Source organism: Desmodus rotundus, chromosome 11, assembly GCF_022682495.2.
Source record: "Desmodus rotundus isolate HL8 chromosome 11, HLdesRot8A.1, whole genome shotgun sequence".
Classification (NCBI taxonomy): Eukaryota; Metazoa; Chordata; class Mammalia; order Chiroptera; family Phyllostomidae; genus Desmodus; species Desmodus rotundus.
Genome location: NC_071397.1, coordinates 42,113,576 through 42,130,115, shown reverse-complemented (window position 1 = coordinate 42,130,115; position 16,540 = coordinate 42,113,576). Strand labels below are relative to the sequence as shown.

At 36.0% G+C, this 16,540-nt stretch overlaps 1 protein-coding gene across 8 annotated transcripts in view; it reads left to right on the top strand.

The window, feature by feature from the left end:
• SNX14 (sorting nexin 14) overlaps positions 1–16,540 on the top strand; it is an 87,963-nt gene that overhangs the window by 12,537 nt on the left and 58,886 nt on the right. For 4 of the 8 annotated variants that reach the window (XM_045184808.3, XM_024576672.4, XM_024576674.4 and 1 more), the window contains exons 2-6: positions 4,370–4,490; positions 7,755–7,831; positions 7,913–7,991; positions 12,157–12,200; positions 14,977–15,064. In XM_045184808.3, coding sequence (XP_045040743.2) covers positions 4,370–4,490; positions 7,755–7,831; positions 7,913–7,991; positions 12,157–12,200; positions 14,977–15,064 — 409 coding nt within the window. Of the gene's footprint in view, positions 1–4,368; positions 4,491–7,754; positions 7,832–7,912; positions 7,992–12,156; positions 12,201–14,976; positions 15,065–16,540 lie in introns of those variants that run through there. The other 4 variants (XM_024576675.4, XM_024576676.4, XM_045184809.2 and 1 more) reach the window with 3 other exon arrangements.

The following is a 16,540-nucleotide window of genomic DNA, read 5'->3' as shown; positions in this document are numbered from 1 at the left end:
AAATATTGTGATACATAATCACAAAAAAATCTCATAATGGTTTAAGTCAATTTATGATTTTGTGTTGGGCCATATTCATAGCCATCCTGGGCTGCATGCGGCTCGTGGGCTACAGGTTGGACACCCCTGGATCCCTTCACCTTCTTTCATCCAGTCCCCTCTCCTGCTCCCCCTGACAGTTGTCAGTCTGTTTCTGCTTTGTTCCTCAGTTTATTTTGTTCATTAGACTCTGCATGATTATCCCTTTCTTTTTTAAAAATTTTTATTTATTTATTTCTAGAGATATGAGAAGGAAGGGAGGAAGAGAAGGAGAGAAACCTCAATGTGCAATACCCCCACTGGGGACCTGGCCTGCAACCGAGGCATGTGCCCTGACCAGGAATCAAAACAGTGACCTTTCAGTTCTCAGGCTGGTGCTCAATCCACTGAACCACACCAGCCAGGGAATGACTATTTCTTTTTCATTCTGTATTTTATATAGTTATATCCTCTCTTTTTCTGTCTTGCTAAAACTATTTTTAATTAACTTGGAAATTTCTGAGCATACATATATAGAAGAGAGTACAAGGTACCTCCAAGCACCTGTCACTCAGCTTCAACAATACACAAATATCGATATTTTGCATATTTAAAAAAAATCAAACCTTCCTCATTAAAAAAAATCACTTCTACAAAAGACCATACAAAACCTTACAAAATTAATAATAATTGGTTAATATCATCTAATAACCAGTCCATAATCAAATTTCCTAACCCTAATTGTGTAAAAATTTGTAGTTCATTTGCTCTACTCAGGATATAAACTAGATTCACTCATTTTATGTGGTTGTTACATGTCTTACACTTTTGTAAATCTTTTATATTCTGGAAGAAAAGTTGGCAAACTTTTTCGGTAGTGTAATGTCAGATAGTAAATATTTTAGTCTTGTGGCCTATATTAGGTCTTGGTTCTATATTGTCTTCTTAAAGAACCCTTTAGAAATGTGAGAACCTTTCTTAGCTTGAGGGTTCTACCAAAGCAAGTGCATTTGGCCCACAAGCCGTAGTTTGTTAACCTGATTTAGAAAATTCTTCATCACTCTCTCTTTTTTCCCCACCCTGGCTTTTGACTTCTTGAAGAAATTAGGTAATTTGTGCATACTCTGGATTTTGCTGATGGTTTTCTCCTGTTGTCTTGTTTTTTTATTCTCACTCTGACATTTTTCGTAGACAGGGAGTTAGATCTGTAGGCTCTTTTAGGTTTAGATTTTTTTGGTAGAGTACAAGAATACTTCAGTGGTTCTGTGTACATTCTATTGTATCACTTTTATATCAAAAGTAGCCTCACTTTTTGTGAATTCAGGTAGTGATAGTTGATACTTTGCAAGGTAAGGTATAAAACAAACTTTCAAAAACCAAAACAAACTTTCTATTTGTTTTACCACTTAGTTATTCCCTGAATCATTATAGGTTACATCATGATGATTTTCTCATTCTTTCATTCCTTCTGGAATGAAAGGACAATTTTGAAATTTTTTCCTTTTTTTCCAGTAGAATTGCTTTACTGCATGCAGTAGGTCTGCTTAGTTACAATGAAGAGCAGCTCAAATTGGAAAAGTAGGAGAAATGCTTACTGTTTTCTCTTAATTAGCGTTTAGAGAAATTGGTGACCTAGTAACTTCCAGTAGTATCCAGTTAGCAGTTTCCTTATTTTATTAATTTTTCCAAAGAGCTAACTTATATTTTATTATCTCTGGGCATTGTTGTTTACTTTATTGATTTGTTCTTCTCTACTGTTTCCTCTCTTTTTGTGCATTTCAATTTGCTGTTCTCCCCCGCAAACTTTCTGAATGCTTAGCTTGTTGGTTTTCAGCATTTCTTTTTGGTCTTTTTTTCTGATTAATGCAGGGTTTCTCAACCTCAGCACTGTTTTGTTGTGGGAGGCTGTCCTGTGTATTGTAGGATATTTAGCAGCAGCCCTGGCCTCTAGCCACTTGATATCAATAGTGCACTCCTCCAATTCTACTCTCCGCAGTCGTGACAATAATAAAAAAGTCTCCATTTGTTCCCTGGTGGGTGAAAATCACCCTTGGTTGAGAACCTCGGGGTTAATGCATTTAAAGTTCTAGGTTTCGTTTTTAAATAATGCCTTAGTTATTGCCTGCCCTAGTTATAGCCCACACATATTGCATGTCCGTTTATTGTCTTTAAGTCTAAATACGGGTCTATAATCCCTAATCTGTAATTCTGAAATCAAAAAAGCTCTGAAGAAGTAATTTTTCTTCCTAAGTTTGCCACCAATTAATTACATTTAATAACAAAACTTGACCTGAACAGACATGAGACTACTTACAGTATTTATTTCTGACTTATTTCTTATTGTTCATGTTTTACTTCAGACATATTAATATCTGATTATGGAGTACTGAATCAGACCTCATTGGGAGTGTTATATTATTTATGAAATATGTACTATAAAACTGTGCAAGAATCCTAAAAAGAAAGAATTCTGAATCATATTTGTCTGGCTTAAAATGATTTTTGATAAGCAGCTATGGACATTAATATCATTATTTTCTCTGTGAATACCTCTATAACTTGAGTTAGTTTCCAGACATAAATTTATTGAGATGACATAAAACAAACAAAAACTCACAGACAATAGTGTGGTAGTTACCATAGGTTTGTGTTTTTTTTTTAAAGCTTGATGTGAAGTGTGCTATTTTGATTAGAGTGAAGCTTTGTGTAAAGGAATGGGAAGAAATAAGGGTATAAAGGTGAGATGGGAGCAGATTGAAAAGAACCATAAAGGTTTAAGGGGTTTGTATTTCATTCTGCAGGCGATGTTAAGCCATGGCTGTTTTGAGAGTGGGTGGTAACCTTGTTTACGTTTAAGTGCTGAGTGAGAGAGTTTAGTAATAGGTATATAGTGGATGTTTTCTTCACTTTCATTTTTCTTCTCTCTGTGGACTGGCTTCATTCTCTTCTTACTACATAGTGATTTGTGGACTGGAAAGCCAGCATCAAAGTTTATTCTTGATTCATTTACTTACAGTTAAACATAATGTGGTAATTGGCATTTTAACTGTATAGTTGGGGGGGGCTGATGTTTCAGAAAATCACAATAACTGAAATTTGTGCATATCAGAACTGTGCAGTGTGAGGGCTGCCTGACACTTTTAACATGACTGTTAACTTGTAACACTATGGCATTGGGCTTTTGCTCGTTTTTTTTAGTTTAATCTCAAACTTGCTTCTTCCTTATAACTGTGCTCAGATCTTAGCCATATAGTTTTCTTGTGTGAATACCTGTACCTTGCCTCCTGTACCTGTACAATTCCTGTACCTCGCCTCCAGTCCCTAATTTTTTACCCTATGCTTCTGTTGTTTCTCTTTTACTCACTCTTAAGTTTTTATGTAGACATTACTTTCTCTGAAGAAAGCTTCCATCCTGTCAAATTTGGGCTATTTATTCTGCCTCAGGTGTTCCCACGTTATGCGTACTTTCTCTGTCATAATATAGAACATATGATCACACTCTGTTGCATCCATTTACTTACCCGTCATACCTACCAGACAGCATTTTCCATGCAAATAGAGACCATGGCACTGCTGTTTCCTGCTATGTCCTCACAGCCTAGTACTGTGTAGAATAAAGTAGGCACTCAGTAAAACTTTTTTTTAAAAGATTTTATTTATTTACTTTTAGAGAAAAGGGGAGGGAGGGAGGGAGGAAGAGAGGGAGAGAAACATTAGTTGGCTGCCTCTCGCTCATCCCCAACTGGGGACCTGGCCCACAACCCAGGCATGTGCCCTGACTGGGAATTGAACCAGCAACTTCTTGGCTCAAAGGCTGGCACTCAGTCCACTGAGCCACACCAGCCAGGGCTACATTTTTTTTTTAATTTAATGAAAAATAATCAGAATTTTGGTGGGGTGTGGCTAGTACAATATCATTAGAAGGTAATCTGCAAGATTGAAGATGCAAGATGAAGTATAGGCAAGTTAAACATGACATCCTGAGGACCAAATTTTGAAATACTGAGAATTTATACTTCCTCATACTTTATTTTTAAGATTCCCCCTATTTTATTTATTTTTAAAATTTATTTAATTACTGTTGACAATACATTTGTTTCAATTACAACTTAATGATTAGACATTTATATACCTTACAAAATATACTTCTTGATACTTTAAGTGAAATGTTCTTTTGATAGCATACATTCTGTGATTCTTATAGCTAATAAATACATAACAAAATCATGATTGGAAAAACTGCTTCAGTCTGATATAGTAGGTGCTTAATAAACAGTTGTTAAATCAATGAAGGAACAATTTAGTATTATATTTATTGTGATTCTAATACCTATTTTCATTTATTTCTAAGGTATCTTCGTGTTTTAATGATCTTCTGGTCATTTGTTGCTGGAATTGTCACATTCTACTGCCTATTAGGGCCTGATTCTCTCTTACCAAATATATTCTTCACAATAAAATACAAACCCAAGGTAAAATTTATGTGTTCTTATTTATAAAAGTCAGTAATGTGCCATTTGATGTTATTATTGAAAGCATGCTAAAGCAGTGATTATTTTAAAAAATACATCTACTCATTAATAATGGAAGAGATCAGAACATTTTCAAAGTGAAATTTACATATGTGTTTAATTTTTATTCCTTCTACTGTGTTCTTCAATTCAGAAATTGTATTCTTCATTTCCTCTTGACTCTTGTTGATAGTTTCTATTTCCTTTTTCATGTTGATATAGTTTGCAGTGAGTTCATTGTAGTTTCCTTGTAGTTTCTGGTAGTTCTCTTTGAGCTCAGAGAGCTCAGTGAGCTTCCTGATGACCATTGCTTTGAACTCCGTATCTGATAGTTGACTTGCCTCTTTTTCAGTTAGCATTCTTTCTGAGGCTTCCTCCTTTCCTTTCATTTGGGAATTGTTTCTTTGTCTTCCCATTGTTTGTGAGACTCTTCTTGTTGGCCTCTGCTTCTTAAATTGCTCTATTCTGACTCCCTGGGTTTATGGTATGAACTTCTATGGTAGAATGCCAATGGGATTCGGTGGTGCTGTCTCCTTAATCTCCTGTGCTCACTGGTCTTGAGCTGACGTTTATGGGTTTAACACGGTCTAACTCTAGTCTTTTCAGCACTCCAGGTTTTGTTGTCTCACCTGTGGGAAAAAGCGAAAGGGGGGAAGAAAGAAAGAAAAAAAAAAGATGGGAAGGAGGGAAAAAGGAAATAGAAAAGGAGGAAAGGAAGGAAGGAGGGAGGAAGGAATAAAGAAAGATCGGAGGCAAGATAAGAAGGAATTTTAACAAAAATTAAAACATAGAAATAGATAAAAGAAGGCAGGAAGAAGACATAAAAATGGTAAAGGATGGGAGGAAGAAGGAATGAAGAAAAAAAAAAAGAGAGAGGAAGAAGGAATTCAGGGGGAAAGGAGGAAAGGAAAAAAAAAAAAAATCTTCTGCTGGCTTTAAACCGGTCAGGTTAGTTCTGCTGGTGTCCTGTCTGTGCAACGGGAGGGGGTGGTTGGAAGGATTGGTTTCACTTTTCTCCCTTCCTGGGCCACACTCTTCGCTGTTGTTCAGCCTGCAGACTCCCCAGCACTGCAGCTCCCCTCTGCTGGGTGTTCTGCCTTTGTCCTAGAGAGCTAGTAGGCCCTGCAGGGCTCTGTGCGCAGGTGTTAGGTAGGCGTTGTAGGTGTGGTCCCTGTCAGGCAATCCAGCCGTTGATCAGCCAATCCAGCAGCTTTGTTCTTGGGACGCGCAAGCGGAGGCTCCAGCTGCTTTGGCTTGGGACTCGTGCGCTCGCAGCCGGGGGATCCAGCCGCTTTGGGTTTTTGAAGCTCTCTAGCGGCTTTGCGCTTGGAGCACGCAGCGTGCCGATCCCGCCGCCCCGGGCTTGAGTCTCTCGGGCGGGCGGGGCCGCCCTGGGACTGAATCACGCGGCACTCGGGTCCGAGGTTTTGGGCCTGTGGGTGGAGCAGCTAACCTCTGCTCCAGATGCTCTCGGAGGTTTCAGGTGTTGGCGCCCCTCCGGGGTTTCATGTGTGCGCCCCCAGTTCGCTAATCGCGTGCCGCAACCGGGCCACAGGTGAGCGCCAGGGCTGCTTATCTGGCTCGCAGTCCAGGGGCGGAGGGGGGAGGGGCGCCCGGGCCGCGGGCTGCTGCCAGATTTCTCTAACTAGCCCCTGAGTGTCTCTATTTTCTTTTTCTTTTTGAGAAATTCCTCCTATTCAAGCCCCCCTGGTCCAGTCAAGCACCTGGCTGCTCACAGCTCAGCCTGGCTCTCTCCCAAGACTCCTGCAGCAGCCCGTGCGCCTGGGCTGGCGCTTCTGCTGCCCTTGTACCGCGCGGTCCCGGGTCCTGGGGACCTTATTGTCCTTAAGCAGTCTTCTTACCGTCAGATCTTTCAATGTCCTCTATCTTTGGTCTCTGATCTTCATATATGCTGGAATACTGTTGGCTGTTCGCTCTGCTCCTCAGATCAGCTAGGTATTTCCCTGGCGTTGAGGGGAAGTGGACTCCGCTCCCACCTGTGTTGTCGCCATCTTCTCCCATCCAGTACCATATGTGTTTAATTTTAAGGTCTGCAGTTCTGCTAGGAAGAGCCATAAAAAGAAAATACAAAATTTTCAGATAATTGGTATCCACAATTTTAAGGTGTCCTCTAACTGTATTTTAACAACGAGGACAGTAAATTTAAACATAGATTCCCATAGTTGGTTGTACAGTAGAATCCCCTGGGGAATCTTTAAAGATTCCTGGGTCCTACAGATTTCGATTGAATAGTTCTGTAATAGCCTTGTAATCAGTACTTTATTTTTTTAAGATTTTATTTATTTTTAGAGAGGGGAAGGGAAGGAGATAGAGAAGAGAAACAGCAACCTGTGGTTACCTCTCAAGTGCCCCCTATTGGGGACTTGGTCTGCAACCCAGAGCATGTGCCCTGACTGGGTATTGAACCAGTGATCCTGTGGTTCACAGGCTGGTACTCAATTCACTGAGCCACCAGGGTGTAATCAGTATTTTTCCAGAAGCTTTTCAGGTGGTTCTGAGGCACAGGCACAATTAGGAAACTTTGGGTTAAATTAACCCTGTTAATTTCCTAAATGTCTGTTTTGTTCCATAGAAACAAATAATTAGTCAATTTGCTTAACCAAAATAATTTGTATTTTTGAAATTTGAGAAAGATGGTAATATATTAAAACTATCTCTGGTAAAGTCTTTAGTGTGTTGACCAGGATTTAATGGGGTATCTTAAAGTCTTACCTGATAATTCTTCAAATTGATGCAGTCCCTCATCTCAGGTTTGTTGGTATTTCTACTCAAGGAAATGCACATGAAAGTGGTGCTCTGTAACCCTACTGGTTACCACATATCTTCTCCCTCATTGAATTCAAGGTTTTGGAGAAATAGAAAGTAGTTTTTTCTTACACGTTTGCAGTAGAACATTATTTTCAAATATAGATTGATTTTTTTTTTATAAACGAGCATGACAATTGAATTGTAACCTTGGAAATTTGGCTTAGGTATTGTAAAGCACTTCATTAGGTATTTTTTGGCTGTTGTCTGTTTAGTTTAGCAAGTAGTGTTTATTACAAAGAGAGGTTTTAGTGTTAAAGCAAACAATAATTTAAAAAAGTCTTTTGTCATACATTGATCAACACACTTTGGGAAATTGATTCTCTTTAGTAAAGAAAGATAGTATGTAAAATAAAGACAAATTTCTCCCCTCCCCTCCCCCAATTTCCCTTTTTTTAGCAGTTAGGACTTCAAGAATTATTTCCTCAAGGTCGTTGCTGTGCTGTTTGTGGTAAAGTGAAATGTAAACGACATAGGTAAGTCAAACTGTTTTTATTTGTTGATCCTTCCAAATGCGTTTTGGATTTCAAGCAATTTAACTGTATGATATTTTTTAGGCCTTCCTTGCTACTTGAAAACTACCAGCCATGGCTAGACATGAAAATTTCTTCCAAGGTTGATGCATCTCTATCAGAGGTAACTGATTTAATTAATATTGCCAAATATACTCAAGCAAGAAATATTAAATACCTATGGAAAGTTTAATTATGGAGTATCTTAATATATGCTACCAAATTAATTCTTGTCAAGATAGTTGATTATTATGAACTATGCTACTTGAATGGTAAGCTAGAAATATTTTTAGATCCCATGTCTAATTTAAATGGACATTTTAACCAAAGAAAGTACTGTTCTACCTAGTTACTGCTTAACTCCTATAAATAGAAGTTATTTTTATGATAGGGCAGTAGAAATAATCAGTTGTAATTTCAAAAGGAAGAACCTGAGCTACAAGGAGCAAATGTATATTTTACTGAATTATGACCCCACTTTTGATACTAACTGAAGGGTAGAACAGGGAATGGGATTTCTTTTCACTGTTTCTGCATAATGTAGGAATAAAAAGCATGTTCTCTTATCTGTCTTCCAGTCACTTTGTATGTACCTTTTAAGGTCATATAAAGGTCATTTTATATGTACCTTTTTGGTAATATATTCTCTCTCTCTCTATATATATAGTTATTTCTTTTAGAGACTTGTCTTCTCTGTTGATCTGGGGAAGCAGTCAAGTCCTTGAAGGAATGCAAAGGGGTTTCATTTATTCCCAGAACCAAGTGCAGGGCCAGCTACATTGTTGATAGCTGAGATATATGTATTGAATTAAGAAATTGAATGGTAATTAGTTGAAGAAGAGCATTAGACATCTGAATCCTGCCTAATTATCCTTTTTCCCAGTTTGTATCCTTCTGTAGCTGAAACTTTGCTGCATGAATGCCAACCCCCTGGCATTTTTCTTTGTCATTTCTTCTGTAAGGTCTTCTTTTTAAAAATGAAATTTACTGGGGTAACATTGGTTAATAAAATTATGTAAGTTTCAGGTGTACAATTCTGTAGTACATCATTGGGTGTTCACCACTCGAAGTCAAATCTATTTTTGTCACCATATATTTGACAACTTTTACCCTTTACTACCTCACCCATCCCCCTTTCCCTCTGGTAACCACCATAGTGCTCTCATAATCTATGAGTTTTTGTTTGTCCATTTGTTGCTTTCAGTTTTGTATCCCACATCTGAGTGAAGTCATATGGTTTTTGATTTTTTCCACTATAAGGTGTTTTTCATCCTCAAGATTCCCTGATTTAAGACTGTGCTATCCAATATGGTAGCCACTAGTCACATGTGGCTACAAATAAACACTTGAAATGCATTGAGATATACTGTATGTGTAAAATATACACTGGATTTTGAGGACTTAGGAAAAAGGAACATAAACTATCCTATTAAATATTTTTTATTGATTACATGCTGAAATGATAATATTTTGGATATATTGTGTTAAATAAAACATATCATTAAATTATTTTAATGTATTTTGTCTTAAAATGTAGCTAATAGAAGATTTAAAATTATACATGTGGATTACATTATTATATTTCTGTTGGAGGATTACTGATTTGAAATCTTTTGAAGACAAGATCTCTAGCAAGACTATTTTTTGTGTCTTTGACACTTCGTTTATTTCTATTTATTTATTTATCTTTGAGAGAGGGAAATGGAAGGAGAAAGAGAGGGAGAGAAACATTGATGTGAGAGGGAAACATTGATCGGTTGCCTCTGGCTTGCCCCCAACTGGGGACCTGGCCTGCAACCTGGGCATGTGCCCTGATGAGGAATTGAATTGGCAACCTTTTGTTTTGCAGGATGATACTCAACCCACTAAGCCACACCAGTCAGGGCTAGGGTGATTTATTTCTTTAAAAAAAAAAAAAAAAAAAAGGAAAGTTCGCCAAACTCTTCATCTAGTGTCTGGCACTTATTGGTGTTTGATAAATATTAGCCCCAAATTTAAAAACATTTTTTGAGATCTTGCTATATAGGCAGGAGCTAGACTAGGCCCTAGGAATGAAGAGAGATAAGGCATGGTTCCTTTCTTCTAGGAACTTCATACTGGGAGGGGAATTAGATGTATAAGCAGGTAATTACAATATAATAGAATACAGGGAATAATGGAACAAATATATAAGGTATATTATTAGTACAGAAGAAGTAGTGTGTAAACTGTTCAGAGGAGCAGTCAGGAAGTATAGCTAGAAGTTTGCCAGACTGAGTTTGCGAAAGGGCATATTGGGGTTTGGAAAGAGCTTTTGAAAGGAAAAAGAGGCTTTGAAACAAGGTGTAATGTTCAGTAAGCTGAGGGTAAAATGTGGAGGTTATAGACAGTGAAGAGACAGTATTCTGGTAGGTAATACTTATTGATCACTTATAATATATTAGGCACTGTGCTAATCTCTCTACTTGCATTATTTCTTGTAATCACACAGCCTATGAAGTAGGTGCTATTGTGGATGATTTAACGAAAACCAGGGTTTAGAGAGTTTAAATAATTTTCTGAAGTTTCATAGCTGGTTGATTGCAGAACTCAGTCTAAAACTCAGGTCTGGCTTAGTCTTTGACCAGTTTTTATATGGCCATTTCAAAATCAGATCATTAAAAGACTTAAAGAGCCATGCCGAAGAAGTTTAATTGATTACAGAAGCCAGTGACTTTCAGCTGTGTAACTAGAGTTTTTAGATGTGATTCACAGGATGCAGTGGGAGGTGAAAAGGAAATAAATCATCTCAATTGCTGCTATGCAGCTTCCCCCCGCCCCTTCAAAATCAGTGCAGCTCTGCTTTTCTTACTTTGATATATTATGGTTTGATATATTGAGAGTTTCATGCAAGGGAGGGATGTAGTCAAAATACATGTTTAAGATCACTTTGGCAGGTCTAATGGAAGATGGGGATGGGAGCTAGCTTGTAAAGAGGGAGACTCATTTAGAGGCTATTGCTATGGGATAGGGATGGGATAGGGGTGGGATGATGAGGATCTGAAAAGTGGGGCTGTAGAAAAGAGCTATGTAGGATGTAAAATCAGTAGGGTTTGGTGATTGGTCTTACTGAATGTGGGAATGAAGTAAGACCAAATGTTTAATGGTAAATTTTCTAATCTCCTCTCTGATATCCTATCCCTCTTTATATACAGTAGATACAACTAATGTTTAGGTTTTTTAAAAAAATTATTTATTTATTTTTTAAAGAGAGGGGAAGGGAGGAAGAAAGAGAGAGAAACATTGATGTGCATGGGATACGTGGATTGGTTGCTTTTCATACACCCCCAACTGGGGACCTGGCCCACAACCCAGGCATGTGCCCTGACTGGGAATCAAACCAGATACCTCTTGATTTTCACAGGCCGGTGCTCAATCCACTGAGCCACACCAGTCAGGGCAATATAACTAATGTTTAGTTTTTGTAATAAAAAATCCAAATCTTGTTGCCTTTATATTTAGGGAATCCATAATCTTCATTACTGCTGTCAGAGAAGGTATATAGGTATATAGTCAGATCAGATACATTGTTTCATTCCCTCTCTGCTGATTTTTAAAGTTACTGTCCAATGCTGCAAGTCCTTTTATAAATTAACATATCGCTATACCCAGACTCAAAAAATTGGAAGGTTTATTATCCAGGGTTTCTTTTGTTTTTTGTTACTTTTTCATATATAACTTGAACAGCTAAAATTTTCACAAACTGAACATATGTATATCAGCACCCAGATCAAGAAACAAAACATTGTCAGCAACCCAGAAGTTTCCTTCTTGCCCCATTCTAGCCACTATCCTCCTTTCAGAGGGATCACAGACACTTAATTTTGACCCCCTTAAAAGAAGTCAAACAAGTCTCTTCATTTTATTTGTTTCTTCATTTTATTTTGGGAATACTGACTTACAGAGAGAGTTAAGAATACAAAAGACTAGCTTATTGTTTTCCTTCTTTCCAAAGAACTTTCTTAGTTCAGTGAAGCTTCAGAGTCAGGAAGAATTTAACATGGGTTTGTTTGGTTTTTTAATAGGAATATTTAGAAATGTCCATGTCATTTTAAGAGTAATTTCTTAATGGAGTTTTACAGTTTTTCAAGGGTTTTCTCATATGTTCTCTTTGATCGTCACAGCCACCATGTAAGGTTGGCATATGCATTTTATCATATGTATGTTAGTGATTGGGCTAATAAAATTGGTTTTCAATAGTATTATATATTGCTTAGTAGTTTATTTCCCAGATTTAATTAATTTTTCTTTAAAATGCAATTTTTATGCAGGTTCTTGAATTAGTGTTGGAAAACTTTGTTTATCCATGGTACAGGTATGTTCTTTCTATAAAGCTTTTTTTCTTTGATATAGTGAATACAATTAAGTGAAGTGAGCTAATAGGTGTTTTTGTGTAGGTCAGGCTTTCTCAACTGTGGCAGTATGGGCTAGGCTAAGAGATTCTTTGCTGGGGAGTGCTGTACTGTGGATTAAAGGATATTTAGCAGTACCCCTGGTCATTTCCCACTAGGTACTAGTAACACCCCATTCTCCTTGTACTTGTGATCACCAAAAATGTTTTTAGAGATTGCTAAATGTTACCTAGGAGGTGTAATTGGCTCTAGTTAATAACCACTGATGTAGGCAATCAATTAATAGTAAATGCTAGCAAAGAGGAAAAAAACCTAGGCCGCTTTTTGAAAGAAACTCGTAGAATTTTTCCTCACTCCTAAATATAATGAATGATTTAATATTTTATATACACTTTTAATATTTGAAATATAATTGTGCATTTAGAAGAAAAACTTATATTCAGATGTTTCATTAAATTAAAAGATAATTTTAAGAGCATTTTCCTGGAATATTAAGATTTTTGTTTTTCAAAGTAACGTTGTTTTTCATATTTGCTATGGATGTGCAAGTGCCCTATACTTTCCAGAATATAGAAAATACTCTAAATCTCAAAATATATAGTTTGAGAATTATAAATACAAGGTACCTCATTTAATAAATACGTGTTTTCTTACATAAGCATCAAATATTTATATATATTTGAACACTTACAAATTATAGATGCAATATTTAATGACATGTACCCTAATTTCATATTGTTTCAGTATATTTTGAATTTTCTAATTAAAAAATGCTAGTGGTTGAATTGATTCATAGTGTATTAAAGCAAATGCAATATCCAGTTTATGTGTCATATTTCCCTGAAAAGCAATGTAAATTAATTTTTTATGTTGGATTCTGTCTTAAATATGGGGCATTTGCCATTTAAATAAAGCTAATGGCTGTGTAGACTTCCTCCTCCCCACCTCCTAAGTTATGGCTCTTCAGACATAAAATCTATATTTCTAAATGTATAAGTATGTATTTTTTTCTTAGTATAGGTATTGATGATGTAACATCCCCTTACCTAATAATGGGGTTAATAATGGGAAGGATGGTTGGTAAAATTATCTTCCTTATTCTACCAAGGGACCTAACATCACCATCATCAAGTTCAGGATATCACCATTACACATACTTTTCTTTCTTTGATTAGGGAAGTGTCCTAATTCTTTTAGGGACCTCAAGACCTCAGGAAAATGAAAAGTACCTCCTTAGAAGAAGGTTGTTAAAATTTCTTTTTAAAAAGTTTGAGGTTTCTTTTTTAAGTATATTTTATTGATTATGCTATTACAATTGTCCCATTTTTTCCCTCCACTTTATTCTCTTCCACCATGCAACTTCCCTCCCCCCGCCCCCGGTTCATGTCCATGGGTCATTCTGTTTAAAAACTTTGAATTTCAGTTTCTTTTTTTTCAAGTGAAACACTTTTTCCCCCCCTACACATTTGGAATTAATTTATATTATTAATCTGTAAATATATTTTAAAGTAATTAAAAATTATATATTCTATTTCTTCAAAATTATAATTTGTTTTGTTTCTTAGAAATTTCTTTGATGATGCTTAGGAAATGATCTTGGTATTGTAAAAATATGACTATACACATGGATGTCTACATGGAAATGTATGAGGTCTGTCCAGAAAGTATCCAGCCACATACTATGAGAAATAGAGACATTTACTGAAGAAGATACAAAATAAATGAAACATTGTACACAGGACAATGATGCCGCAGTCCCCTTCAAAGTAGGCATCTTGGGACCTCACACAGTTCTTCCAGTTGCCATTAATTGCTCTGTTGTATTTTCCTGAATCTCATTGATGGTCTGAAATCTCTTCCCTAAAGGTGATTTTAGTTTTGGGAAAAGGCAGAAGTTACAGGGCACCAAATCTGGGGTGTAGCAGGGCTAAGTCACCTGGGTGATTTGATGTTTTGCCAAAAAATTCTGCATAAGATGTGATGCATGAGCGGGCATGTTGTCGTGAATCATCTGAATAGTTTCCGCAGAGGTTTCAATCTTAACGCAAAATTTGATGCAGATTCATTGCTCTGCTTACTTATTTTGAATGCGACGGTTACACAGTAAACATACTCACTCAACGGCTTCTACTACCCCCACTGACTATTACAGTGAAGTCATCATTGTTCACACATGCACATTCCAGTCCACTCTTCTCAGCTGCCAGGTTACATTGATGTTGTGCAAACTGTTCTTGTTATATTAACAATGGCTGCACTTCTTTCGGACAGACCTCATATACTACAATTTAGTTAGTAGCGATTGTCTTGGTACCAGACTTACGGGAGATGTTTATTTTCTTCTGTATGTAGTTCTGTCTTTTATTCTGTAATGTAATACATTATTTGTTAAACAAAAGAAAAATAATATAAGTATATAGATAAGACAGGAAGCTCTAGACTTTCCTTGGTTTCTATTTTTTTTTTCTTTCGATTTTAAAAATTGATTTTAGGGAGAGAAGAAGGAGGGGAAGAGAGAGAGAGATAGATGAGAGAGACAGATTTGTTGTTCCACTTATTTACATATTCATTGATTGATTGTTGCATGTGCCCTGACTGGAGATTGAACCTTCAACCTTGTCTTATTGGGTCAGTGCTCTAACCAACTAAGTTACTTGGCCAGGGTTTCTTCGGTTTCTAGAAAATGAAGCTGTGTATTTCTCTGAACTTCTAAATGCTTGTTTTTCTCCTCCATTGAAGGGATGTAACAGATGATGAGTCCTTTGTTGATGAACTAAGGGTTACGCTACGGTTTTTTGCATCGGTCTTAATTCGAAGGATTCACAAGGTATATGTTTATAATGAGAAATTTGGGACCTTTATGATTACTAAAGAGAGTTTTAAAAATCTTTTATTTACTTTATTTACTTTTAATTTTTTTAAGATTAAAAGATGAATGGATCACTTTTGATTCATTAATCAGTTTTACTTTAATGCTTGGATATCTTGGTTTGTAGAAATTAGAAATAAAGGCAACTATAAAGAAAATAGTCATGTTCCATTTTGATGAATTTACTGTATAAATGGTAATGATTATGATTTATTTTTTTAAAAAATGCTTGAACCATACTTTGTGTATGTTTGGGTCTTTGCCTACAGATATTCTTATAGTGTGTTGGCTGTAGGTACACATACTTGTCTACTGTCTTATCAGTTCAATAGAATTGAACATACTGACAGTAAATTGCATATATCTCTGCTATTATTAAATAAATAAAGATAAAGATAAATCTTGCTAAATGTTTCTATACAAATTTTAGAAATGAACAATATAGTCAACCACTGTAGAAAAAATCACGCAAAAAATATGAATAAGCAGTTCACAAAAAAAATAAAGTGCCAATGAACACTTGGAAATGTGTTGTCTCATCAGATAAATGTAGTTTTTTGTTAAGATACCATTCTTTTGCCTATCAGATTGGGAAAGATAAAAAAAGTGATACCATCTAGTAATGGTTATTGTGGGGGAACAGCCAGAGCAAGTGTGAATCCCAATTGGTATAACTCTTATGTTGGAAGGCACTTTGGAAATCTCTGATAAAAGATTTAAAATGTTATACTCCAAAATTTAATTCTATTTTTAACTAATTTAAAGAAATAATCAGAGTTTATGTAAAAATATGTCAAGAATTCATTTCAGTATAATGAAAAACTGTTTATTTAATGATAAGATTGTTGGTTATTTAGTATAATACATGCCAACTATAGAATCCTATCCAGGCATGAAAAACCATTCTGTAGAATAGTACTTATTTCCATGGGAAATTACCTTATATAGTTAAGTGGAAGGGGCTGGAAGATAATACATGAAGCATTTTTCCGTTTTGAAACAAAGCTCACATATTAAAGTTTGTTAATATGTATATTAAGGTCATACGTATTCTTATCATTGTTAACTCTTATTATGGCGGTCACTTGATGCTGTTATTTGGTTCTTTCCATGAATTTCTTTCTGTTCACCATTGTTACTGCATTGTGTATTTGTTATTTTTGTAGATAGAAAAGTGTTGATAAACATTAATCATACTATTTTTAAAAAGGTTCTGAGACAGTAGCAGATAATTTAATAGTAGACAATTTAAGTGGAATAAAAGATTTAGTAAGAAATATCAATTGATTGATTATAAACTAGTTAAATTGTAACTTAGAGTAAGTTAATAAAATGAATTGATCAGAAAGCTGACTCATAACAGTGAATTCACCTGTAGGTATTAACAGGAGAACTCTGCTACATTAGGCTTTGAGATAGCCTGGTGATTTTAAA